Raw genomic sequence first — 25138 nt, 5'->3', positions numbered from 1 at the left:
AATAAGAGCCAGAGCATTCCAAGTGCATCAAATGTCTGCCAGTCTATAAGAAAGGCAGAGAGGGAAAGGTGGCAGCCATTTTGAAAAGCAGTTGCAATAAGCCAGTGGATAAGGAACGTGCGGTCATCAGTATCTGGCCATGCTCAAGAGGAAGATCAAAGTACAATGCTTTCAAACCAACATAATTTAAACCATTAACTTTTACCCCAACCCATGACCCTTAACTTGCTCAATAGTTCTGTTGATATAATAGTTTATCCTTTTTAGTAGATATACAAAGCAATAAACTGACCACAGTTGAAGGTCTTATGCGAATCCACTAATCTCTTATTTCATATAGCTATTAATCATGTGTTATGGACACAGGTTTACAAACTTAAAGACATGTTACATCAGAAAGGGGACATAATGACCCCAAAGTACAGATGCCTGAAACCTGATCTACCTTGAAATATCATGTGTAACCCAGACTTTAATGTTGATGAGAGCTTTACAAGGGTTTACAAGGGATGACTCTAGCCTAACTCCTTGATGAGTGCAAGAGATTGAGCCAGGGTCAAGCTGATATCTTTGAATGAACCATTGGCGCCATCTAGCGCCAAATGTTCGCAAGGACTTGAAGGAACACGATTCAAATGCACGTTAACAATTTTGTCCTTCCTCAGGTCCCATCCATGTAGAAAAATATGTCTGGAAATTGCTCGTATTCACAGACCTAGGATCAGAGTATCCACCCCGAATTCCAACCTTAACCAGGAGGGAATAAGCACTCAACTGACCTTAGATCAGCGTCTGGGGGAAATAATTCCTTTCTCGGTATGACATCATCCACTCATTGTTTGTGGAGCTGTCAGTTCCATCACCGACCTAGTACTGTAACGTTAACCACTGTAGCGCCATACAAATTGGATTTAATTTAAAGCATTATATCAAGTAAGTGCAAATATACTAGCTACTTTCATGTTTTAGTATTTTAAAACCGTGATACGTGATTTGATCATGTCCGAGTCGGTCACCGTGTAACAGGATGGTTAAATTAGCTAATTTAGCTGTCACTGTCAGGCTTATCGCCGGCTAGCTAGCTAACGCCCTTGCCTTGCAAGAATGGCTAGGAGATTATTGTCAAAAGTAAATGTACATGTGGATAATCAGATTACCATTGTACAATTAAGCGAGTTTAAATGAAGGGTTGCGGCTTTCTCTTCAGTCAATGTGTGCTCCGTTAGCTGGCTAGCTTGGCATCGAGCACATAGACTCTAAAAAGAAGATGGAGCAGGACACGGAGGACGTTGACTCCCGGGACACCGATGACGTTGACTGCCAACACATGACGTTGACTCCCGGGACACCGATGACGTTGACTGCCAACACATGACGTTGACTCCCGGGACACCGATGACGTTGACTGCCAACACATGACGTCGACTCCCGGGACACCGATGACGTTGACTGCCAACACAGGTGATGTTGACTGTTGGCCAGCGGGCCAGCAGCTACTGCTCCATCGCAGAATCAGATGAAACTGGGATGTGGCCAATCAGCCATGTCCCACTCAACCCGTTTGACCTTTCCAATCAACCATATAATTAATTTGGTATTAATAACAAGCTTTTTTTGTTAATGTTGTAATCTCATGATTGTATCTACGTCATGAATCAACGACAAGAAATAGGCCTACATTTTATATCTCATCTGCCCATTATAAGATCTGACCCGAATTAGTTTTGATCAAAATATAATAACACAGACCTTGATCATGACTCGGTTCCATTACATTACATGTAAGACATTGGACGAAGGTGTCTTCTGTACGGGGGAGTTTTGTTAAAATCCCTGACACTCGGTCTAAATAGGCCCAAACTGAGATTTGGTTAATTTACCAATCTATAGATTGTTAGATGACATGGCTAATTCAGTGACTCTCAGTGACTGACATAACAATAGAAAAATTGCTGATATGCAACCAAATTTCGAACTTGCACCTTGTGTATTCTACTGTTGTAACTCTCAACAGTAAATTGAGACCCTGAGTACCTACATTAAAAAATAAAACAGTTAGGGTTGGGGTCCCCCTAGCAGCCGGAGGCCTTAAAACGTGATACAAATGTTGCAGTTATAAAGCAAGTTTTCTGCAATTCTACACATTTTGCCATATGGCGGAAATAACATTTTTAACACATTTCATGCAGTTCTACTTATTTTGCCATAGGGCAGAGAATTTCCCCCCTGTTTTACAACTCATTTCCTGCAATTCTATCCATTTTGCCATGACTTATGCCATGTTAATGATATCTGAGTGAGAGTGACTAACAAAACCAATGGGGGCCCCCTGGGCACGTGCCCTGCGTGACCAGTCGGCATTCGGCCATGATAACTACAAGTTTAGATAGCTGGCTAGACTAATTTACCAATCCATAAATTGTTAGCTGACCTGGCTAATTGAGTGACTGTCAGATCATCAAGGACAACAACCACCTGAGCCACTGCCTGTACACCCCGCTATCATCCAGAAGGAGAGGTCAGTACAGGTGCATCAAAGCTGGGACCGAGAGACTGAAAAACAGCTTCTATCTCAAGGCCATCAGACTGTTAAACAGCCACCACTAACATTGAGTGGCTGCTGCCAACATACTGACTCATCTCCAGCCACTTTAATAATGGAAATTGATGTATTAAATGTATCACTAGCCACTTTAAACAATGCCACTTTATATAATGTTTACATACCCTACATTACTCATCTCATATGTATATGCTGTCCTCTATACCATCTACTGCATCTTGCCTATGCCGTTCGGCCATCGCTCATTCATATATTTTTATGTACACATTCTTATTAATTCCTTTACACTTGTGTGTATAAGGTAGTTGTTATGAAATAGTTAGATTACTTGTTAGATATTACTGCATGTTCGGAACTAACAGCGCAAGCATTTCGCTACAGTCACATTAACATCTGCTAACCATGTGTATGTGACCAATAACATTTGATTTGATTTAACTGACATAACAAGAGAAACATTGCTGATGCACAATCAAATTTTGAACTTGCACCGTGTGTATTATACTATTTTACTCTCAACAGTAAGTTGAGACCCCGACTGAGTACCTACATTTAAAAAAGAATAAAACAGTTCGGTTAGCAGCCTGAGGCCCTAGGCCAGTGTTTCTCAACTCCAGTCCTCCAGTACCCACAACAGTACATATTTTAGTTGTAACCCTGGACAAACACACCTGATTCAACTCATTGAGGGCTTGATGATTAGCTGATAAGTTGAATCAGGTGTGTTTGTCAACTAAAATGTGTACTGGTAGTGGTACTGGAGGACTAGAGTTGGGAAATACTGCCCTAAGCGACCACTTATGTCTCTTATGCCTGGAGCCGGCCATGGGTCTGAACATTAACAGGCATAGCTATGCATCACTAGCGGTACGGTTTTGGAAGCAAAAGGACCTTATCTTTCATATCACTGAGAAATAATAATACCTTTTTTACAAAAAGGTTAAATTGACACACACCTTGATAGGGTTATGCTTAGTGTTCGTTCCCACACAGCCATATCTCCATGTGACAGAGCTTGTTGTTTACGGAAAACAGACAAAAGACAAGAGGTGACCGACCATATGTGCACATTAGCTATCTTTCTGCGAACATCTGTGTGTAAACATAACTCGGGACGTGTAGCAGAAGTCTATTTTCGTCGGATCGAGGCACCCATACCTGTATGGATCTGTAACTGCTACAGTAAGGTTCATAGCTGTATTGATCTGTAACTGCTACAGTAAGGTTCATACCTGTATGGATCTGTAACTGCTACAGTAAGGTTCATAGCTGTGTTGATCTGTAACTGCTACAGTAAGGTTCATACCTGCATGGATCTGTAACTGCTACAGTAAGGTTCATACCTGTATTGATCTGTAACTGCTACAGTAAGGTCCATCCATACCTGTATGGATCTGTAACTGCTACAGTAAGGCACCATACCTGTATGGATCTGTAACTGCTACATTAAGACCCCATGGCTGTGTGGATCTGTAACTGCTACAGTAAGACACCATAGCTGTATGGATCTGTAACTGCTACAATAAGGCACCATGCAGTAAGGCACCATAGCTTTATGGATATGTAACTGCTACAGTAAGACCCCATGGCTGTGTGGATCTGTAACTGCTACAGTAAGACCCCATGGCTGTGTGGATCTGTAACTGCTACAGTAAGGCACCATAGCTGTATGGATCTGTAACTTCTACAGTAAGACACCATACAGTAAGGCACCATAGCTGTATGGATCTGTAACTTCTACAGTAAGGCACCATAGCTGTATGGATCTGTAACTGCTACAGTAAGACACCATAGCTGTATGGATCTGTAACTGCTACAATAAGGAACCATACAGTAAGGCACCATAGCTGTATAGATCTGTAACTGCTACAGTAAGGCACCATACAGTAAGGCACCATAGCTGTATGGATCTGTAACTGCTACAGTAAGACCCCATGGCTGTGTGGATCTGTAACTGCTACAGTAAGACACCATAGCTGTATGGATCTGTAACTGCTACAGTAAGACACCATGGCTGTGTGGATCTGTAACTGCTACAATAAGGCACCATACAGTAAGGCACCATAGCTGTATAGATATGTAACTGCTACAATAAGGCACCATACAGTAAGGCACCATAGCTGTATAGATCTGTAACTGCTACAATAAGGCACCATACATTAAGGCACCATAGCTGTATAGATCTGTAACTGCTACAGTAAGGCACCATAGATGTATAGATCTGTAACTGCTACAGTAAGGCACCATAGCTGTATGGATCTGTAACTTCTACAGTAAGACACCATACAGTAAGGCACCATAGCTGTATAGATCTGTAACTTCTACAGTAAGGCACCATAGCTGTATGGATCTGTAACTTCTACAGTAAGGCACCATAGCTGTATGGATTTGTAACTTCTACAGTAAGGCACCATAGCTGTATGGATCTGTAACTTCTACAGTAAGGCACCATAGCTGTATGGATCTGTAACTGCTACAATAAGGAACCATACAGTAAGGCACCATAGCTGTATAGATCTGTAACTGCTACAGTAAGGCACCATACAGTAAGGCACCATAGCTGTATGGATCTGTAACTGCTACAGTAAGACCCCATGGCTGTGTGGATCTGTAACTGCTACAGTAAGACACCATAGCTGTATGGATCTGTAACTGCTACAGTAAGACACCATGGCTGTGTGGATCTGTAACTGCTACAATAAGGCACCATACAGTAAGGCACCATAGCTGTATAGATCTGTAACTGCTACAATAAGGCACCATACAGTAAGGCACCATAGATGTATAGATCTGTAACTGCTACAGTAAGGCACCATAGCTGTATAGATCTGTAACTGCTACAGTAAGGCACAATACAGTAAGGCACCATAGCTGTATGGATCTGTAACTGCTACAGTAAGACCCCATGGCTGTGTGGATCTGTAACTGCTACAGTAAGACACCATAGCTGTATGGATCTGTAACTGCTACAATAAGGCACCATACAGTAAGGCACCATAGCTGTATAGATCTGTAACTGCTACAGTAAGGCACCATAGCTGTATAGATCTGTAACTGCTACAGTAAGGCACCATACAGTAAGGCACCATAGCTGTATGGATCTGTAACTTCTACAGTAAGGCACCATAGCTGTATAGATCTGTACTGCTACAGTAAGGCACCATAGCTGTATAGATCTGTAACTGCTACAGTAAGACACCATAGCTGTATGGATCTGTAACTGCTACAGTAAGACACCATAGCTGTATGGATCTGTAACTGCTACAGTAAGGCACCATAGCTGTATGGATCTGTAACTTCTACAGTAAGACACCATACAGTAAGGCACCATAGCTGTATGGATCTGTAACTTCTACAGTAAGGCACCATAGCTGTATGGATCTGTAACTGCTACAATAAGGCACCATAGCTGTATAGATCTGTAACTGCTACAGTAAGGCACCATAGCTGTATAGATCTGTAACTGCTCAGTAAGGCACCATAGCTGTATAGATCTGGAACTGCTACAGTAAGGCACCATAGCTGTATGGATCTGTAACTGCTACAATAAGGCACCATAGCTGTATAGATCTGTAACTGCTACAGTAAGGCACCATAGCTGTATGGATCTGTAACTTCTACAGTAAGGCACCATAGCTGTATGGATCTGTAACTTCTACAGTAAGGCACCATAGTTGTATGGATCTGTAACTTCTACAGTAAGGCACCATAGCTGTATGGATCTGTAACTTCTACAGTAAGGCACTATAGCTGTATAGATCTGTAACTGCTACAATAAGGCACCATACAGTAAGGCACCATAGCTGTATAGATCTGTAACTGCTACAGTAAGACACCATAGCTGTATGGATCTGTAACTGCTACAGTAAGACACCATAGCTGTATGGATCTGTAACTGCTACAGTAAGGCACCATAGCTGTATGGATCTGTAACTTCTACAGTAAGACACCATACAGTAAGGCACCATAGCTGTATGGATCTGTAACTTCTACAGTAAGGCACCATAGCTGTATGGATCTGTAACTTCTACAGTAAGGCACCATAGCTGTATGGATCTGTAACTTCTACAGTAAGGCACCATAGCTGTATGGATCTGTAACTTCTACAGTAAGGCACAATAGCTGTATGGATTTGTAACTTCTACAGTAAGGCACCATAGCTGTATGGATCTGTAACTTCTACAGTAAGGCACCATAGCTGTATAGATCTGTAACTTCTACAGTAAGGCACCATACAGTAAGGCACCATAGCTGGATGGATCTGTAACTGCTACAGTAAGGCACCATACAGTAAGGCACCATAGCTGTATAGATCTGTAACTTCTACAGTAAGGCACCATAGCTGTATAGATCTGTAACTGCTACAGTAAGGCACCATACAGTAAGGCACCATAGCTGTATGGATCTGTAACTGCTACAGTAAGGCACCATACAGTAAGGCACCATAGCTGTATAGATCTGTAACTTCTACAGTAAGGCACCATAGCTGTATGGATCTGTAACTTCTACAGTAAGGCACCATAGCTGTATGGATCTGTAACTTCTACAGTAAGGCACCATAGCTGTATGGATCTGTAACTTCTACAGTAAGGCACAATAGCTGTATGGATTTGTAACTTCTACAGTAAGGCACCATAGCTGTATGGATCTGTAACTTCTACAGTAAGGCACCATAGCTGTATAGATCTGTAACTTCTACAGTAAGGCACCATACAGTAAGGCACCATAGCTGTATGGATCTGTAACTTCTACAGTAAGGCACCATAGCTGTATAGATCTGTAACTTCTACAGTAAGGCACCATACAGTAAGGCACCATAGCTGTATGGATCTGTAACTTCTACAGTAAGGCACCATAGCTGTATGGATCTGTAACTGCTACAGGAAGTCTACCTTTTTCATTTGAATGATTATTTCCCGCTGAAAGATAAAGGCCCTATGTTTCGAAAGCCGCATCGCGGGTGATGGTTATTCAAGTTTCTAAACATTAATACACATCTTCGGTGTTGTAGTTCACACGAGGCAGTCATGGGCGAAGCTAATGGCTGAGAACTGAAGGGAGAAGGCAGAATGCCGCCTAGAGTTTTCGAGCGCTAATAACAACCCAGTTTAACATAGGCATAGCATAGATACTGTCACTACTTTGTTTCTTACTTTACATTTCACAGATAAAGGACACATTGTCATGAATAGTTGTCCCTTTGTGTTCACATGGTTCCAGTGTGACACCCCCAGCGCACGCACGCACACGCACACACACACATCTCCAAACTCATATTGACTTGTTCTCTCTCTCTCTCCCTCTCTCTTATAGCATGGCAGATAAACAGGATAAGAGTGAGCTGAAGGCGGAGCTGGAGAGGAAGAAACAACGCCTGGCCCAAATCAGAGAGGAAAAGAAGAGAAAGGAGGAGGAGAAGAACAAGAAGAAGGATGTGAGTAGAGAGAATAGAAGAATGATGTAGAACCTGCTGTGACTGCTGGCTTGATGCAGAGGAGTGGGCGCTATCAGTATATGATTATTATGTTATAGCCAACATGCAGTATTTATTATATTACTGTCTCCCTGTCCCTGCCATTCAACAAATCCCCTCACGGTACCTCGCCCCCCTTCCTCCCTCCCCCCTGTAGGGGTCTGACTCTAAGCGGGGAGGGGAGGGGGGTGCAGCTGGGGCGCCAGACTCGTCTGACCTGGAGAAGAAGAGGAGAGAGGCTGAAGCTCTACTGCAGAGCATGGGGATCGCCCCTGATATAACCACTGGTAAGGAGACACACACACACACACACACACACACACAAACACACACACACACAGTTTGTATTCTAATTTAACATTCATTGTATGTGTTTAACATTTGAGTGTTACACCAATATAATTTCCTTGTCCTGTCTTGGTTTTGTTGAATTGTTAAAGAATTCTTCACATCTTTTCTGTTGTTTTCTCTTCTGGTTTTGATTAAACCTTTCAGCATGAAGCCTCAGCATGTCACTTACACCTACTTTTCTCTCTCTTCTCCTTTTATTTATTTTCCTTTTTTGTATCTTCCCCCTTTTTTATTTTATGACTAACCAACTGATCACTCACTCACTCACTCACTCACTCACTCACTCACTCACTCACTCACTCACTCAACAGCCCAGCCTCTGAGAGTAATAACAGAGGATACGTGTTTGTTTCACTATCTAGTCCCCGCCCCTATGTCTCCCTCAGCCAAATCAATGTGCAGCGAGACAGGAAGCCAGGACTCTGGAGATGGAAACTCTAGGTATGTGTGTCTATGTGATTAACTACACCGAACAAAAATATAAGCACAACATGTAAAGTGTTGGTCCCATATTTCATGAGCTGAGATCCGAGATATTTTCCATCAGCACAAAAAAGCTTATTTCTCTCAAATGTTGTGCAAAAATGTGTTTACATCCCTGCTAGTGAGCAGTTCTCATTTGCCAAGATAATTCATCCACTTGACAGGTGCGGGATATCAAGAAGATGATTAAACAACATGATCATTACACAGGTGTACCTTGTGCTGGGGGGGCAATAAAAGGCCACTCAAAAATGTGCAGTTTTGTCACACAACACAAGCAGTTGGCATGTTGATGGCAAGAATGTCCACCAGCGCTGTCGCTAGATAATTTAATGTTCATTTCTCTACCATAAGCTGCCTCCATAGTCGTTTTTTTTTTAATTTGGCAGTACATCCAACCGGCCTTACAACCGCAGACCACGTGTAACCACGCCAGCCCAGGACCTCACTGGCTTCTTTACAGCCCAGGACCTCCACTGGCTTCTTCACAGCCCAGGACCTCCACTTGCTTCTTCACAGCCCAGGACCTCCACTGGCTTCTTCACAGCCCAGGACCTCCACTGGCTTCTTCACAGCCCAGGACCTCCACTGGCTTCTTCACAGCCCAGGACCTCCACTGGCTTCTTCACAGCCCAGGACCTCCACTGGCTTCTTCACAGCCCAGGACCTCCCCTGGCTTCTTCACAGCCCATGACCTCCACTGGCTTCTTCACAGCCCAGGACCTCCACTGGCTTCTTCACAGCCCAGGACCTCCACTGGCTTCTTCACAGCCCAGGACCTCCACTGGCTTCTTCACAGCCCAGGACCTCCACTGGCTTCTTCACAGCCCAGGACCTCCACTGGCTTCTTCACAGCCCAGGACCTCCACTGGCTTCTTCACAGCCCAGGACCTCCACTAGCTTCTTCACAGCCCAGGACCTCCACTGACTTCTTCACAGCCCAGGACCTCCACTGGCTTCTTCACAGCCCAGGACCTCCACTGGCTTCTTCACAGCCCAGGACCTCCACTGGCTTCTTCACAGCCCAGGACCTCCACTGGCTTCTTCACAGCCCAGGACCTCCACTGGCTTCTTCACAGCCCAGGACCTCCACTGGCTTCTTCACAGCCCAGGACCTCCACTGGCTTCTTCACAGCCCAGGACCTCCACTGGCTTCTTCACCTGCGGGATCGTCTGAGACCAGCCACCCAGACAGCCGATGAAACTGTGGGTTTGCACAACCAAATAATTTCTGCACAAACTGTCAGAAACCTCAGGGACGCGTGCTCGTCATTCTCACCAGGGTCTTGACCTGACTGCAGTTCGGCGTCGTCACTCACTTCAGTGGGCAAATGCTCACCTTGGATGACCACCGGCACAATGAAAAAGTGTGCTCTTCACAAATAAATCCTGGATTCAACTGTGCCGGGCAGATGGCAGAAAGCGCGTATGGCTTCGTGTGGACAAGCGTAATGCTGATGTAAACATTGTGAATGAGATGTGTCGCGCTGCATGAGGCAAATGTTGGTCACACCAGATACTGACTGGTTTTCTGATCCACACCCCTACTTTTTTTAAGGTATCTGTGACCAACAGATGCATATCTGGATTCCCAGTCATGTGAAATCCATAGATTAGGGCCTAATTAATTAATTTATTTAATTTGACTGATTACCCATATGAACTGTAACTCAGTAAAATCTTTGAAATTGTTGCATGTTGCGTTTATATTTTAGTTCAGTGTATTTCCTGGCTCAGTATTTATTAACAACAGGTTTGTAAATTCTGACTTGTCTGCTTTCTCTCTTTCACTTCCCACTCCTCTCTCACTCCCTGTTGTTTTCTCTTTTTCTCTCTCGCCATCTCTCCTTCTCTGTCTACTTCTCTCTCATCTAACTTTTCTCTCCTGCTCTCCCCCTCTCTGCTTCTCCCCGGTGGTGCGTTGTGGCTGTATCAGGACGTTACACTGGGATCCTGACCCCTCTACTCTACAGCTGCACTCTGACTCCGACCTACTGGGGTACTGCTCCTCTCTCTCTTACTATCTAAGACATATTCCCTACTTGGCTGGGGTACTGCTCCTCTCTCTCTTACTATCTAAGACATATTCCCTACTTGGCTGGGGTACTGCTCCTCTCTCTCTTACTATCTAAGACATATTCCCTACTTGGCTGGGGTACTGCTCCTCTCTCTCTTACTATCTAAGACATATTCCCTACTTGGCTGGGGTACTGCTCCTCTCTTCTGTTCGTCCTGGTCTTTCCTTGGTGGACATGTTTGCATCATGCACATTGCTGTCTGCTAGCGCATGTAGAGTGTTTGTCTTTCTGATGGTGTATTTGGATGTGGAAGAGTCTCCGACCTTGTGTGTACGTGCATGAGAGAGTCTGTATAATCTTGTGGCTGTGTTTTTAGGTTTGTATGTGTCTCCCTGACTATGTATGTGTCTCCAGGCGTAGTTTGAGGCTTGGCATGGCAAAGGTGACCCAGGTGGATTTCCCACCCAAACAGTCTGTGTCCTACTCCAAGGAGACACAGACCCCCACCTGCACACAAACACACACACAGGCCAAACCAGGTAGTCCTTGTGTTTTCTGTGTTACCAGCAATTTACAGACTTTTAAAAGTATGTTGTGTTGTTGTGAGCATGATATTGAACCTGTGTGTGTGTGGGTGTTTGTAGCGGAGGAGGAAGAGGAGGAGGAGATGGCTGAGCCCAAGCCAGCAGAGGAGTCCAAGGAGGAGAAAGCTGATCAGGAGGAAAAGCAGGAAGAAGGTGAGACTGACTTTAACCTCTTACCTGTAAATTGGCTAGCCCTGCCTACACCACAGCTGATATTCGTGTGTGTGTTTGTAGTCACTCCCAAAGATCTGACTGAAGAGGAGAAGATGCAGCTTCTCCACTCGGAGGAATTCATGGCGTTCTTCTATCGAGGTAGCAGGATTGTGGAGCGGGCTCTGTCTGAACGAGTAGACGTCTGCTTTGACTACAGCGGCCGAGACCTGGAAGACAAGGAGGGGTGAGACACCCCAAACTGTCAAATAATAATAATTATTATTAGTCACACACACACTTCCCAGCTGGTATAAAAGGTGCAGCTAAATGCTTGTGTGCTAGCTCCCTCAACATTTTAGTACAATAATCAATATCAATAATAACAACAAACACCTCCTCTCTCCCTATAACGGCCTCTCTCTCCCCTGTCCCACTCTCCTCTCCCCCTTCTCTTCTCTCTCCCCTCCTCTCTCCTTCCCCTCCTCTCTCCTTCCCCTCTCCCCCTCCTCTTCTCTCTCCCATCCTGCTCCTCTCTACTCTCTCCTTCTCGTTCTTCTTTTCCAGTGAGATGCAGGCGGGGGCTAAGATGTCTCTGAACAGGGCGTTCTCTGACGAACGTTGGTCCAAGAACAGGGTGGTCACCTGTCTGGACTGGTCTCCTCAGGTAAGACAGTGTGTAATTATTGTAAATATACACTGAGTGTACAAAACCTGCTCTTTCCATGAAATAGACTGACCAGGTGAAAGATGTGATCCATTATTGATGTCACTTGTTAAATCCACTTCAATTGGTGTAGTTGAAGGTGATGGGGGGGGGGGGTGTAGGTTAAAGAGCCTTGAGACATGGATTGTGTGTGTTTGCCATTCAGAGGATGAATGGGCAAGACAACAGTTTGAAGTGCCTTTGAACAGGGTATGTAGTAGGTGCCAGGTTCACCGGTTTGAGTGTGTTTGGAACTGCAACGCTGCTGGGTTTTTCACGCTGAACAGTTTCCCGTGTGAATCAAGAATGGTTCACCACACAAAAGACATCCAGACAACTTGAAACAACTGTGGGAAGCATTGGAGTCAACATGGGTCAGCATCCCTGTGGAACACTTTTGACACCTTGTAGAGTCCATTCCCCAACGAGGCTGTTATGAGGGCAAAAGGAAGGTGTTCCTAATGTTTTTTACACTCAGTGTATATACTATATGTAACTGTCGGATTCATATTAATCTCGTGTTCGACTCCTGTTTGATTCAGTACCCTGAGCTGCTGGTGGCCTCCTACAACAACAACGAGGATGCTCCTCATGAGCCTGACGGAGTGGCTTTGGTCTGGAACATGAAGTTCAAGAAGGCAACACCTGAATACACCTTCCACTGCCAGGTACACAAACGCATGAACGAGCATACACACACACCAGGGGAGGCTGCTGAGGGGAGGACGGCTCATAATAATGTCTGGAACGGAGTGAATGGAATGGTATCAAACACCTGGAAACCTTGTGTCTGATGTATTTGATACCATTCCACAAACCCATCCTCCCCAATTAAGGTGCCACCACACACACGCACTGCTCTGCGAAAATCCTTTTCTTCTGCCTGTCCTCCAGTCTGCAGTGATGTCAGCAGCGTTCGCCAGGTTCCATCCTAACCTGGTCGTGGGTGGGACTTACTCAGGCCAGATCGTCCTATGGGACAACAGGAGCAACAAGAGAACACCTGTACAGAGAACTCCTCTTTCTGCATCTGCTCACACGGTAACATACGCAGAGTGCTCAATAGCTTTCAAATTGTGAAGTTATTTACATTATATTAGCTTACAAGCTACTGTTAGCTACTGACATTTGTCATACGCTCTTAACAGGAGCCACTAGGGTTAAGTGCCTTGCTCAAGGCTCAGGTATTCAAACCATCCTTCCAGTTACTCGCCAAACGCTCTTAACCACTACTCTACCTGCCGCCCATAGAGACTGAACTGTGTCTGTGTCCTGTGATGTTCAGCACCCAGTGTACTGTGTGAACGTGGTGGGGACCCAGAATGCTCACAACCTCATCAGCATCTCGACTGATGGAAAGATGTGCTCCTGGAGCCTGGACATGCTGTCTCAACCACAGGTACGACTGCAGCGTGTGTGTGTGTGAGTTCTAGGACATCGCAGAGCTAGTGTTTTGTCAGTCTTAATGCTGTGTGTGTGTGTGCGTTCCAGGACAGTCTGGAGCTGGTGTTTAAGCAGTCTAAGGCAGTAGCAGTGACCTCCATGGCTTTTCCGCTGGGTGATGTGAACAACTTTGTGGTCGGGAGTGAAGATGGATCAGTCTACACTGCCTGCCGCCACGGGAGGTACGTGAGTGTGTGTGTGATTCGGGAGGTACGTGAGTGTGTGTGTGTGTGTGATTTGGTAGGTACGTGAGTGTGTGTGTGATTCGGGAGGTACGTGAGTGTGTGTGTGTGATTTGGTAGGTACGTGAGTGTGTGTGTGATTCGGGAGGTACGTGAGTGTGTGTGTGTGATTCGGGAGGTACGTGAGTGTGTGTGTGTGATTCGGGAGGTACGTGAGTGTGTGTGTGTGATTCGGGAGGTGAGTGTGTGTGTGATTCGGGAGGTGAGTGTGTGTGTGTGTGTGTGATTCGGGAGGTACGTGAGTGTGTGTGTGTGATTCGGGAGGTACGTGAGTGTGTGTGTGTGATTCGGGAGGTACGTGAGTGTGTGTGTGTGTGTGTGTGATTCGGGAGGTACATGAGTGTGTGTGTGTGATTCGGGAGGTACGTGAGTGTGTGTGTGATTCGGGAGGTACGTGAGTGTGTGTGTGTGTGTGTGATTCGGGAGGTACGTGAGTGTGTGTGTGATTCGGGAGGTACGTGAGTGTGTGTGTGTGAGATTCGGGAGGTACGTGAGTGTGTGTGTGTGAGATTCTAGAGGTACGCGAGTGTGTGTGTGTGTGTGTGATTTTATTTGACGATGTGGAGTAACGATTGCTTTGTGCACATGGTCTGTGTTACAGTAAAGCAGGTATCAGTGATGTATTTGAGGGACATCATGGTCCGGTCACTGGGTTGAGCTGTCACAGTGCTGGGGGTCCTGTGGATTTCTCCCATCTGTTCATCTCCGCCTCCTTCGACTGGACCGTCAAGCTGTGGACCACCAAGGTAACGCACACACACACACGCAGAAACATCAACCCCACCTCATTCTCTAACAGTACCCTCTCTCTCTCTCTGTAGAGTACCCGTCCTCTGTATTCATTTGAGGACAGCTGTGACTATGTGTATGATGTCATGTGGTCTCCCACACACCCCGCCCTCTTCGCCTGTGTAGACGGATCTGGACGCCTGGACCTGTGGAACCTCAACAACGACACAGAGGTACACACACCAGAGGAGGCTGGTGGGAGGAGCTATATGACGGGCTCACCGTAATGGAACGGTATTAAACATATGGAAACCTCTGACTCCGTTCCAAAATTTCCATTCCAGACATTACAATGAGCCCGTCCTCCTATAGCTCCTCCCCCACACACATTCATACACACGGTACAAACAACAGACATGCAATGAACAATTCAACATAAACACTGTGTGTCCTAGGTGCCCAGTGCAAGTGTGTGTGTGAATGGGTCTCCTGCTCTGAACCGTGTGCGGTGGGCTCACTCAGGGAGAGAGATCGCTACAGGAGACTCAGACGGACAGGTGTTGGTGTATGACGTAGGGGAGGTGAGAGACCCATTCATTCATCTAGTAAAACCCTTATATTGCTGCACTGAAATAAATCACCTGTCATACCTGCAATTTGTTTCACCTGTGTGTGTTTCCACAGCAAATCTGTGTGCCCAAGGCAGATGAATGGACCCGTTTGGTACACACGCTGGTGGAGATCAACGAGAACCGTGATGAAGGAGAGGAGCTGGCCGCGCAGCGCCTAGTCGCCTGATCACCATGGGAACCACTCCCCTCCTGCACTTGCTTCCAAATCCTCCCTCCAGTTGGAACAGGAGTGATGTTTATCCTCTCAGGTTCTAGAACATTTGCGTGTTCTGTCCACAGCTCTTCCCTAAATATGCAAAACTTTCTACCTTTTTACTACTTTGCAGCTCTTGTGTGTATTCCCTAAAGGCTGACCATGTGGGTTTAATGGTGAAGACAAAGAAATAGGATGACCCATTCCAACCTTTATAGACTAGGGCAGCAATGTCCTTAGATTTTATTTATCCATGCTCTTATTTATCATATGCGGTTGCACATATTTTAAACATATTACATATTTAAACGTGTCTGCGGATAGCTTTACTAGTAAATCCCTTAACATTAGCACTACACCTAAGCTCATACCACTACAAGACAAAGTGCTTTTTAAACTTTACTTGCCTTGACTGAATATGTTAGTGGTTTTTGAATAAACCAAAGTTAATGACTTTATCCATTTAAAAATGTACTGTACCCGTAGGTCTCTTAAAAGAAACCCAGTGTCTCTCTCCTTCCTGAAAGGATGTTAATGAAGTATTTCCTCATATGAAGAGCCATAGATCCATACAGAGTTTGGACAACTATTCACCATGTTGGCACCAAATTCTAATTAGCATTTCAACTAGACTTTTGCTGTGGGAACATTGTCCATTACACAATTCTCTGTTGGAAGGAGTTTACCAAACTCTGTATATATACACACACAACGCATTCAGAAAGTATTCAGACCCCTTGGCTTTTTCCACATTGTTATGTTACAGCCTTACGCTAAAATGGATTATAGTCCCCCCCCCCCCCAATCATCATTCTACACACAATATCCCATAATGACAAGGTAAAAACAGGTTTTTAAAAATGTATAACTGAAATATCACATTTACATAAGTATTCAGACCCTTTACTCAGTACTTTGTTGAAGCCCCTTTGGCACTGATTACAGCCTTGAGTCTTCTTGGGTATGACGCTACAAGCTTGGCACACCTGTATTTGGAGGGTTTCTGCAGATTCTCTCAAGCTCTGTCAGGTTGGACGGGGAGTGTCGCTGCACAGCTATTTTCAGGTCTCTCCAGAGGATGTTCGACTGGGTTCAAGTCCGGGCTCTGTCTGGGCCACTCAAGGACATTGAGACTTGTCCCTAGCCACTCCTGCGTTGTCTTGTCTGTGTGCTTAGGGTCGTTATCCTGAAGGAATGTGAACCTTCACCCCAGTCTGAGGTTCTGAGTGCTCTGGAGCAGGTTTTTGTCAAGGATCTTTCAGTTCTTTGCTCCATTCATCTTTCACTCAACCCTGACTAATCTCCCAGTCCCTACCGCTTAAAAACATCCCCACAACATAATGCTGCCACCACCATGCTTTACCGTAGGGACGATGCCAGGTTTCCTCCAGACGTGAGGCTTGGCATTCAGGCCAAAGAGTTCAATCTTGGTTTCATCAGACCAGAGAATCTTGTTCCTCATGGTCCGGGTGCCTTTTGGCAAACTCCAAGCGGGCTCCTGTCTGGCCACTCTACCATAAAGGTCTGATTGGTGGAGTGCTGCAGAGATGGTTGTCCTTCTAGAAGGTTCTCCCATCTCCACAGAGGACCTCTGTCAGAGTGACGATTGGGGTTCGTGGTCACTTCCCTGAGGTCTTTCTCCCCCGACTGCTCAGTTTGCCTGGGCGACCTTGGAGGTTCAAAACGTATTCAATTTAAGAATGGAGGCCACTGTGTTCTTGGGGACCTTCAATGCTGTAGACATTTTTGGTACTCTTCCCCCAGATCTGTGCCGCCAGAATCCTGTCTCAGAGCTCTACAGACAATTCCTTCCACCTCATGGCTTGGTTTTTGCTCTGACATGCACTATTAACTGTGGGACCTTATAGACAGGTGTGTCTCTTTCCAAATCATGTCCAATCAATTGAATTGTAGAAGTTGTAAAAACATTAAGGATGATCAATGGAAACAGGATGCACCTGAGCTCCATTTGAGTCACATAGCAAAGAGTCTGAATACGTAAAACGTAAATAAGGTATTTCATATTTTTTGGGTACAATTTTTTTTAAATGTTTTGCTTTGTTATTATGGTGTATTAATGAGTACAACTTAATGTAATCAATTTTAGAATAAGGCTGTAACGTAACAAAATGTGGAAAAGGGGTCTGAATACTTTCCAAATGCACTCTGTGCTCCTCAATGAATGATATGATAGGACATTTTGTAAAATTGTGTCAGTATAACATGAAGTGACCAAGTCTAGTATTACGCCAAAACTCCTGGTAAGGTTTTGCTTGTCCATTTTTGCTGTTCATTCCCCTTGAAATAAACACTAACCTCTAGAATTAAAACCATACATATGCTTTATTTATTTCAATAAAATACACAATGAATTGAAATGGATTTAAGTTATCTAATCATTTGGTCATGATTCTCCTCAATAAACACTTATGTTGAAAAGGTCTGTACATCAGTGATTCTCAAGAGACAGAGTCCCAACGTCATTCTAACATAACAGTAACGTCACTCCGACGTTAGTCACGTTGCTTTCTAACATTACTGCAACACTTCTGTAACCAAAATGTTTCTCTCATTATCCTCATGGTGTTGCTCTAACGTTACCATAACATTGTCCAACCTTACAGTACCAATTCCTTTCCAGCAGTGTCACGTCTCTGTACAGCAGATCTACAATATGTACAGTAACTTCCTGTGCAAGGCCCAATCAGCCTTACACACGCTGTCCAATCAAATATCCCCTACACACTGTCCAATCAAAGTAGCCTTACACACAATGTGCATCCGAAAGAAATCCTAGAAAATCTAAATCAGTTATTATTGAGAAGAGAGGAGCCACCAGAGAGCGAGAGCGCAGCATGGGTGAGAGCGCAGAGTGGGGGAGAGGCGAGCAACCGGAATGTGTGTGTGTGGGGGGGGGGGGGGGGGCACGGGAATGTGGGGGGGGGACGAGGCTTCTTTTCAAATACATGTTTCAGATGAAAAGAGGGATGAGAGAAGAGGAGCATGCAGCCACTGGAGATACAACACAGTACAACACAGTGCAGTGTTCAGGTTACTGACTGAGCTTTAACTACTGACCTACAGTCAGCTCTCCAGGACCAGGGAGAGAGAGCACTGAATTAGTCCCTGGGAGGAGTGGGGAGCAGTGTGTACATCTGGTTACAATGACCCTGGGAGTGTGTGTGTATTTCTGGTTACATGGCCCTACAAACAGTGTGTGTGTATTAGTATGTATTTATTTTGCATGGCCCCTGGGAGTGTGTGTCTAAGTGTATAGTCCCTAGTGGAGTGGGCAGGTAGTTAAAGGCCCAGTCTTTAGGGGGCAGCAGCCTCCTCTTGAGTGGAGGCAGAAGGGGTATCATGGTGAATGGAGACCACTCCAGAGGACTTGAACTTGGGCAGGTGGAGGCCAAACTTGTTCTCCACGCCAGCGAAGGTGGCCGTAGCCAGACGGTAACCGCCCACGTGGTCAGCACTGACCGGAGGAAGCTCTGAGATACGAGACTTAGGAGTGGGCTCAGACCCTGACGGACGACTGGAGAGAGAAAGATAGGGAAATGGGAGACATTGTATGATAACTTGCGTTATAAGAGCAGGGAGAGTGTGTGTGTGTGTGTGTGTACTTACTGCCCTCCGAAGTCCACATTTAACCACCGCTGTAGAAGCTCATAGGTCACCAGAGTCACCCCAAACTGAGGAGAGGATCGACACATACGAGCTGGGGAGAGAGACAGAGTAAGTAAGCAAATTCCCATTTCTACACACACACACACACACACACACACACACACACACACACACACACCTCCAGCTCCCTTCCACAGTGCTCTGAATCCCTCCTCATGCATGATTTTCCTGAAGCAGTCCGTGACTCCAGTGTAGGTGGTCTGTCCCGCCCTCGCTGCTACCTGCAGGCGCGTCTTGATGACATCGGCAGGCGTCACCAGGGAGGCAGCAGGGATACCTGGGAAATGGAGTCAAAGGGTATCACCTGTGGCTATGACTGTTTTTGACAGTCAAATAAAATGGAATTGAATTGCATCGCTCGGTAGGTGTGTGTGTACCGCCGATGGCTCCAGCAGCTAACAGCTGAAATGCGCCCAGTCTTCCCTGTTCGTCGGCGAACTGAGCCTTGGTGTGGGCGTACACTGGGAAGAAGATGGCTGAGAAAGGGATGTCTCTCAAGAAACACGCTTTAGCACCCTACATACACAAAGGGTAAGTGACAGACATTTTCAATCAAAAGGCCTTTGTTTCTCGAAATACAAGCACAATGCCACCAGACGTAATGGTCAAACACACACCTTGTAGAGGCCGAACAAGCCGAGGTCTCGGATAACACTGAGGGCGCTGATTCTAGGTCCTGTGGTGATCTCTCCTGCCACCTGCAATCTGATCTTGACTATCTCCAGCGGGTTAGTAAAGACCACCTGGGAACCCCCTGCCTGCAGAGAGAGAGACATAGGGGACATGAGGAAGGGAGGGTTGCTACCACAGCCTCCCAGTTAAGTAGGATTAGGTGGAATAGAATGAGCGGGGTTTAGGGTTGGGAAGTTTGAGTAAGATGGAACAGACTTGTTTATGTGCTGCTGTGCGGTTTGTTGCTAACGTTTCGTGCTGCAAACCCAGCTTCAGACGCAATCGTTAGGCATGGGTAATTTATGTGTAGGAAAGGATGAAACAGAATCTGTGCCACCAGTAAGTACAGATAGTAGTATAAATCCCCTCGCACAGTCCCCGCAGCAGGACAACTTTCTCATGGCTTCTGGAGGGAAATTCTGTAGGAATGCTCAACCGGTATAGCTCATTCAGCCGACAGAAACTTTCAATCGGTTCTCCCCTTTAAGCAACGAGTCAGAGTCTCCTCTATCCCTTACAGGGTCTGAGACACCGAAGCCTCCCACCATTAGCTCTGACAAATTGAAAACCCTAGTCATTGGCGACTCCATTACTCGCAGTATTAGACTTAAAACTAATCATCCAGCGATCATACACTGTTTACCAGGGGGCAGGGCTACCGACATTAAGGCTAATCTGAAGATGGTGCTGGCTAAAGCTAAAACTGGCGAGTGTAGAGAGTATAGAGATATTGTTATCCACGTCGGCACCAACGATGTTCGGATGGAACAGTCAGAGGTCACCAAGCACAACATAGCTTCAGCGTGTAAATCAGCTAGAAAGATGAGTCGGCATCGAGTAATTGTGTCTGGCCCCCTCCCAGTTAGGGGGAGTGATGAGCTCTACACAACTCAATCGCTGGTTGAAAACGTTCCTGCCCCTCCCAAAATATTTAATTTTTAGATAATTGGACTCACCCACAAATCAGGACCTTCACTCCTCCCTAGCTGGTGGGGTGCTCTCATCTTATCTATGAACATAGACGGGGCTCTAACTCCCCCAGCTCCACAATGAGATAGCCTTCTGCCAGGCCTGCACCCTGCTAGCTTAGTGGAGTCTGCCACTAGTATAGTCAGTGTTGTCAGCTCAGCTATCCCCATTGAGACCGTGTCTGTGCCTAGGTTGGGCAAAACTAAACATGGCGGTGTTCGCCTTAGCAATCTCGCTGGAATAAAGACCTCCTCCATTCCTGTCTTTATTGAAAGAGATTGTGATCTCACATCTCAATATAGGGCTACTTAATATTAGATCCCTCACTTCCAAGGAAATAGTCAATGATCATAATCTTGATGTGATTGGCCTGACTGAAACATGGCTTAAGCCTGATGAATTTACTGTGTTAAATGAGGTCTCACCTCCTGGTTACACTAGTGACCATATCCCGCGTGCATCCCGCAAAGGCGGAGGTGTTGCTAACATTTATGATAGCAAATTTCAATTTCCCCCCAAAAAATGACTGGGTTTTCATCTTTTGAGCTTCTAGTCATGAAATCTATGCAGCCTACTCAATCACTTTGTATAGCTACTGTTTACAGGCCTCCTGGGCCGTATACAGAGTTCCTCACTGAGTTCCCTGAATTCATATCGGACCTTGTAGTCATGGCAGATAATATTCACATTTTTGATGACTTTAATATTCACGTGAAAAAGTCCACAGACCCACTCCAAAAGGCTTTCGGAGCCATCATCGACTCAGTGGGTTTTGTCCAACATGTCTCTGGACCTACTCACTGTCAGTCATACTCTGGACCTAGTTTTGTCCCATGGAATAAATGTTGTGGATCTTAATGTTTTTCCTCAAAATCCTGGACTATCGGACCAAGATTTTATTACGTTTGCAACCGCAACAAATCATCTGCTTAGACGAGAGGTCGACCGATTAATCGGAATGGCCGATTAATTAGGGCTGATTTCAAGTTTTCATAACAATCGGAAATCGGTATTTTTGGACACCAATTTGGGCGATTTAAAAAACAAATATATATTTTTTTTTTACACCTTTATTTAATCTTTATTTAACTAGGCAAGTCAGTTAACACATTCTTATTTTCAATTACGGCCTAGGAACGGTGGGTTAACTGTCTCGTTCAGGGGCAGAACGACAGATTTTCACCTTGTCAGCTCGGGGGATTCAATCTTGCAACCTTACAGTTAACTAGTCAAACGCTCTAACCACCTGCCTCTCATTGCACTCCACAAGGAGACTACTGCCTGTTACGCGAATGCAGTAATCCAAGGTAAGTTGCTAGCTAGCATTAAACTTATCTTATAAAAAACAATCAATCATAATCACTAGTTAACTACACATGGTTGATGATATTACTAGTTTATCTAGCGTGTCCTGCGTTGCATATAATCGATGCGGTGCGTATCGTTGCTCCAATGTGTACCTAACCATGAACATCAATGCATTTTATTTATTTTTTGCCCCTGAACGAGGCAGTTAACCCACCATTCCTAGGCCGTCATTGAAAATAAGAATGTGTTCTTAACTTACTTGCCTAGTTAAATAAAGATTAAATAAAGGTGTAAAAAAAAAAATATATATATATATTTTTTTAATTGCCCAAATTGGTGTCCAAAAATACAGATTTACGATTGTTATGAAAACTTGAAATCGGCCCTAATTAAATCGGCCATTCCGATTAATCGGTCAACCTCTACAAGACACAGGCCTCCTTACTGTCCCTAGAATGTGGGGGAGATCTTCGTGGGCTATACTCGGCCTTGTCTCAGCATAGTAGGTTGGTGGTTGAAGATGTCCCTCTAGTGGTGTCCTGCCTGTTTGGCCCTGTCCGGGGGGTATCGTCGGACAGGGCCAGTGTCTCCCGATCACTCCCATCTCAGCCTCCAGTATTTATGCTGCAATAGTTTGTGTCGGGGGGCTAGGTTCAGTCTGTTATATCTGGAGTATTTCTCCCGTCTTATCCAGTGTCCTGTGTGAATTTAAGTATGCTCCCTCTAATTCCCTCTCTCCTCTCGGAGGACCTGAGCCCTAAGACCATGCCTCAGGACTACCTGGCCTGAAGACTCCTTGCTCTCCCCAGTCCACCTGGTCATGCTGCTGCTCCAGTTTCAACTGTTCTGCTTGTGCTATGGAACCCTGAACTGTTCACTGGATGTGCCACCTTGTCCCAGACCTGCTGTTTTGGACTCTCTCTCTACCGCACCTGCTGTCTCTAACTCTGAATGATCGGCTATGAAAAGCCAGCTGACATTTACTCCTGAGGTGCTGACCTGCTGCACCCTCCACAACCACTGTGATTATTTTTATCTGACCCTGCTGGTCATCTATGTACATTTGAACATCTTGGCCATGTTCTGTTATAATCTCCACCCGGCACAGCCAGAAGAGGACTGGCCACCCCTCATAGCCTGCTTCTGCTTCTCTCTAGGTTCTGGCCTTTCTAGGGAGATTTTCCTAGCCACTGTGCTTCTGCATTGCTTGCTGTTTTGGGGTTTAGGATGGGTTTCTGTACAGCACCTGTGTGACATCAGCTGATGTAAAAAGGGCTTTATAAATACATTTGATTGACCAGTCTTACTCACACAGGCTCCAGCCAGCACCTCAGCAGCAAAGGGAATGGTGTCGCCTTTACCGGTGAACTTATCTCTCACAAAGTCATTCACCTACAGGGAGAGAGGGGGTAGAGAGAGAGGGGGAATCAGCAGAGATACTACAGAGGGAATTGTCAGGAACCTCTTAGAAAGAATGTAGTGTTAATTAAGGATTCATCTCCATAGTGATTGGCTGAGTGAACAGGAGGGAGAGGAGTTTGACTCACTGTGAGTTTGATGGCCTTCTCTGGAGCCACGCCTATGAGCTGGGGAAGAAGACCTGGAGAGCAGCATGGGAGATTGAGTCCACACATGACATGAACCACATCTCACGATGACTAGTTTCTCAGGGTAGAAGGAGAGAAGGGAGAAGAGTGCAGGGATGAGAATGAAGGAAAGGGAAGAATTAAAAGGACCAAGGAAGAAGTGAATGGATGGATGCAGGTTTAGTGTTGCAGTGTGGGTGAGCCAACACTAGATGGGAGCCTTCAGTCCTTTTCCCATTAACAGAAGAGAGAGCAGAAGGAGGAGAGCAGTGAAAATAAACTCAGCAAAAAAAGAAACATCCCTTTTTCAGGACCCTGTCTTTCAAAGATAATTTGTAAAAATCCAAATAACTTCACAGATGTTCATTGTAAAGGGTTTAAACACTGTTTCTCATGCTTGGGATGAACCATAAACAATTAATGAACATGCACCCGTGGAACTGTCGTTAAACCACTAATTGCCTACCGACTGTAAGCTGTTAAGGTCACAGTTATGAAAACTTAGGACACTAAAGAGGCCTTTCTACTGACTCTGAAAAACACCAAAAGAAATATGCCCAGGGTCCCTGCTCATCTGTGTGAATGTGCCTTAGGCATGCTGCAAGGCGGCATGAGGACTGCAGATGTGGCCAGGGAAATAAATTGCAATGTCCGTACTGTGAGATGCCTAAGACAGCGCCACAGGGAGACAGGACGGACAGCTGATCGTCCTTGCAGTGGCAGACCACGTGTAGCAACACCTACACAGGATCGGTACATCTGAACATCACACCTGCGGGACAGGTACACAGGATGGCAACAACAACTGCCCGAGTTACACCAGGAACGCACAATCAGTGCTCAGACTGTCCGCAATAGGCTGACAGAGGCTGGACTGAAGGCCTGTCTGGTCAGGGCGTGCCTTACAACATCACCGGCAACAACGTCGCCTATGGGCACAAACCCACCGTTGCTGGACCAGACAGGACTGGCAAAAAGTGCTCTTCACTGATGCGTCGCAGTTTTGTCTCACCAGGGGTGATGGTCAGATTCGCGTTTATCGTCGAAGGAATGAGCGTTACACCGAGGCCTGTACTCTGGAGTGGGATCGATTTGGAGGTGGAGGGTCTGTGTGTCACAGCATCATCGGACTGAGCTTGTTGTCATTGCAGGCAATCTCAACGCTGTGTGTTACAGGGAAGACATCCTCCTCCCTCATGTGGTACCCTTCCTGCAGGCTTATCCTGACATGACCCTCCAGCATGACAATGCCACCAGCCATACTGCTCGTTCTGTGCGTGGGGGGGTGGGGCAATCCCCCCAGAAATGTCTGGGAACTTGCAGGTGCCTTGGTGGAAGAGTGGAGTAAC

General features: G+C 45.6%; 2 protein-coding genes across 7 annotated transcripts in view; one reads left to right on the top strand and one right to left on the bottom strand.

Annotated features, from left to right (window-relative positions):
- The first annotated feature begins 796 nt into the window (after nucleotides 1–796).
- Nucleotides 797–17949, top strand: LOC139386935 (dynein, cytoplasmic 1, intermediate chain 2a-like). 5 transcript variants are annotated; one of them, XM_071132829.1, is made up of 18 exons: nucleotides 871–933; nucleotides 2455–2518; nucleotides 7877–7997; nucleotides 8194–8323; nucleotides 8699–8828; nucleotides 10807–10869; nucleotides 11303–11427; nucleotides 11533–11625; nucleotides 11707–11869; nucleotides 12190–12289; nucleotides 12871–12996; nucleotides 13223–13369; nucleotides 13614–13727; nucleotides 13820–13953; nucleotides 14615–14759; nucleotides 14835–14975; nucleotides 15198–15323; nucleotides 15427–15762. In XM_071132829.1, exons 3-18 carry the CDS (start codon nucleotides 7878–7880, stop codon nucleotides 15538–15540), a joined length of 1971 nt encoding a protein of 656 aa, XP_070988930.1. In that variant the 5' UTR covers nucleotides 871–933; nucleotides 2455–2518; nucleotide 7877; the 3' UTR covers nucleotides 15541–15762. The 5 variants fall into 5 exon arrangements, with proteins under 5 accessions (XP_070988931.1, XP_070988929.1, XP_070988933.1 ...); XM_071132830.1 differs by lacking the exon at nucleotides 2455–2518 and having other exon boundaries at nucleotides 797–933; nucleotides 8750–8828; nucleotides 15427–17945; XM_071132828.1 differs by lacking the exon at nucleotides 2455–2518 and having other exon boundaries at nucleotides 847–933.
- The window catches only part of LOC139386934 (solute carrier family 25 member 12), a 26699-nt gene continuing 19452 nt past the window's right edge, over nucleotides 17892–25138 (bottom strand). For both annotated transcript variants that reach the window (XM_071132825.1, XM_071132827.1), the window contains exons 12-18: nucleotides 23751–23803; nucleotides 23515–23595; nucleotides 19872–20012; nucleotides 19632–19770; nucleotides 19373–19531; nucleotides 19195–19285; nucleotides 17892–19102 (exon numbers count right to left, since the gene is read on the bottom strand). In XM_071132825.1, coding sequence (XP_070988926.1) covers nucleotides 18883–19102; nucleotides 19195–19285; nucleotides 19373–19531; nucleotides 19632–19770; nucleotides 19872–20012; nucleotides 23515–23595; nucleotides 23751–23803 — 884 coding nt within the window. In that variant the 3' untranslated portion in view covers nucleotides 17892–18882. The remainder of the gene's footprint in view (nucleotides 19103–19194; nucleotides 19286–19372; nucleotides 19532–19631; nucleotides 19771–19871; nucleotides 20013–23514; nucleotides 23596–23750; nucleotides 23804–25138) is intronic.

Source organism: Oncorhynchus clarkii, chromosome 28 (genome assembly GCF_045791955.1).
Source record: "Oncorhynchus clarkii lewisi isolate Uvic-CL-2024 chromosome 28, UVic_Ocla_1.0, whole genome shotgun sequence".
Lineage (NCBI taxonomy): Eukaryota > Metazoa > Chordata > Actinopteri > Salmoniformes > Salmonidae > Oncorhynchus > Oncorhynchus clarkii.
The sequence above is the reverse complement of the archived record's forward strand: the minus strand, read 5'-3'. Positions and strand labels throughout refer to the sequence as shown.

Excerpts from the sequence above, each read along its gene's own strand:
- LOC139386935 (XM_071132828.1), top strand. The coding sequence starts at position 7,878 with ATGGCAGATAAACAGGATAAGAGTGAGCTGAAGGCGGAGCTGGAGAGG. Across the intron at positions 13,728-13,819 it reads ACATGCTGTCTCAACCACAG|GACAGTCTGGAGCTGGTGTT; the intron begins GTACGACTGCAG and ends TGTGCGTTCCAG. Across the intron at positions 14,760-14,834 it reads TCAAGCTGTGGACCACCAAG|AGTACCCGTCCTCTGTATTC; the intron begins GTAACGCACACA and ends CTCTCTCTGTAG.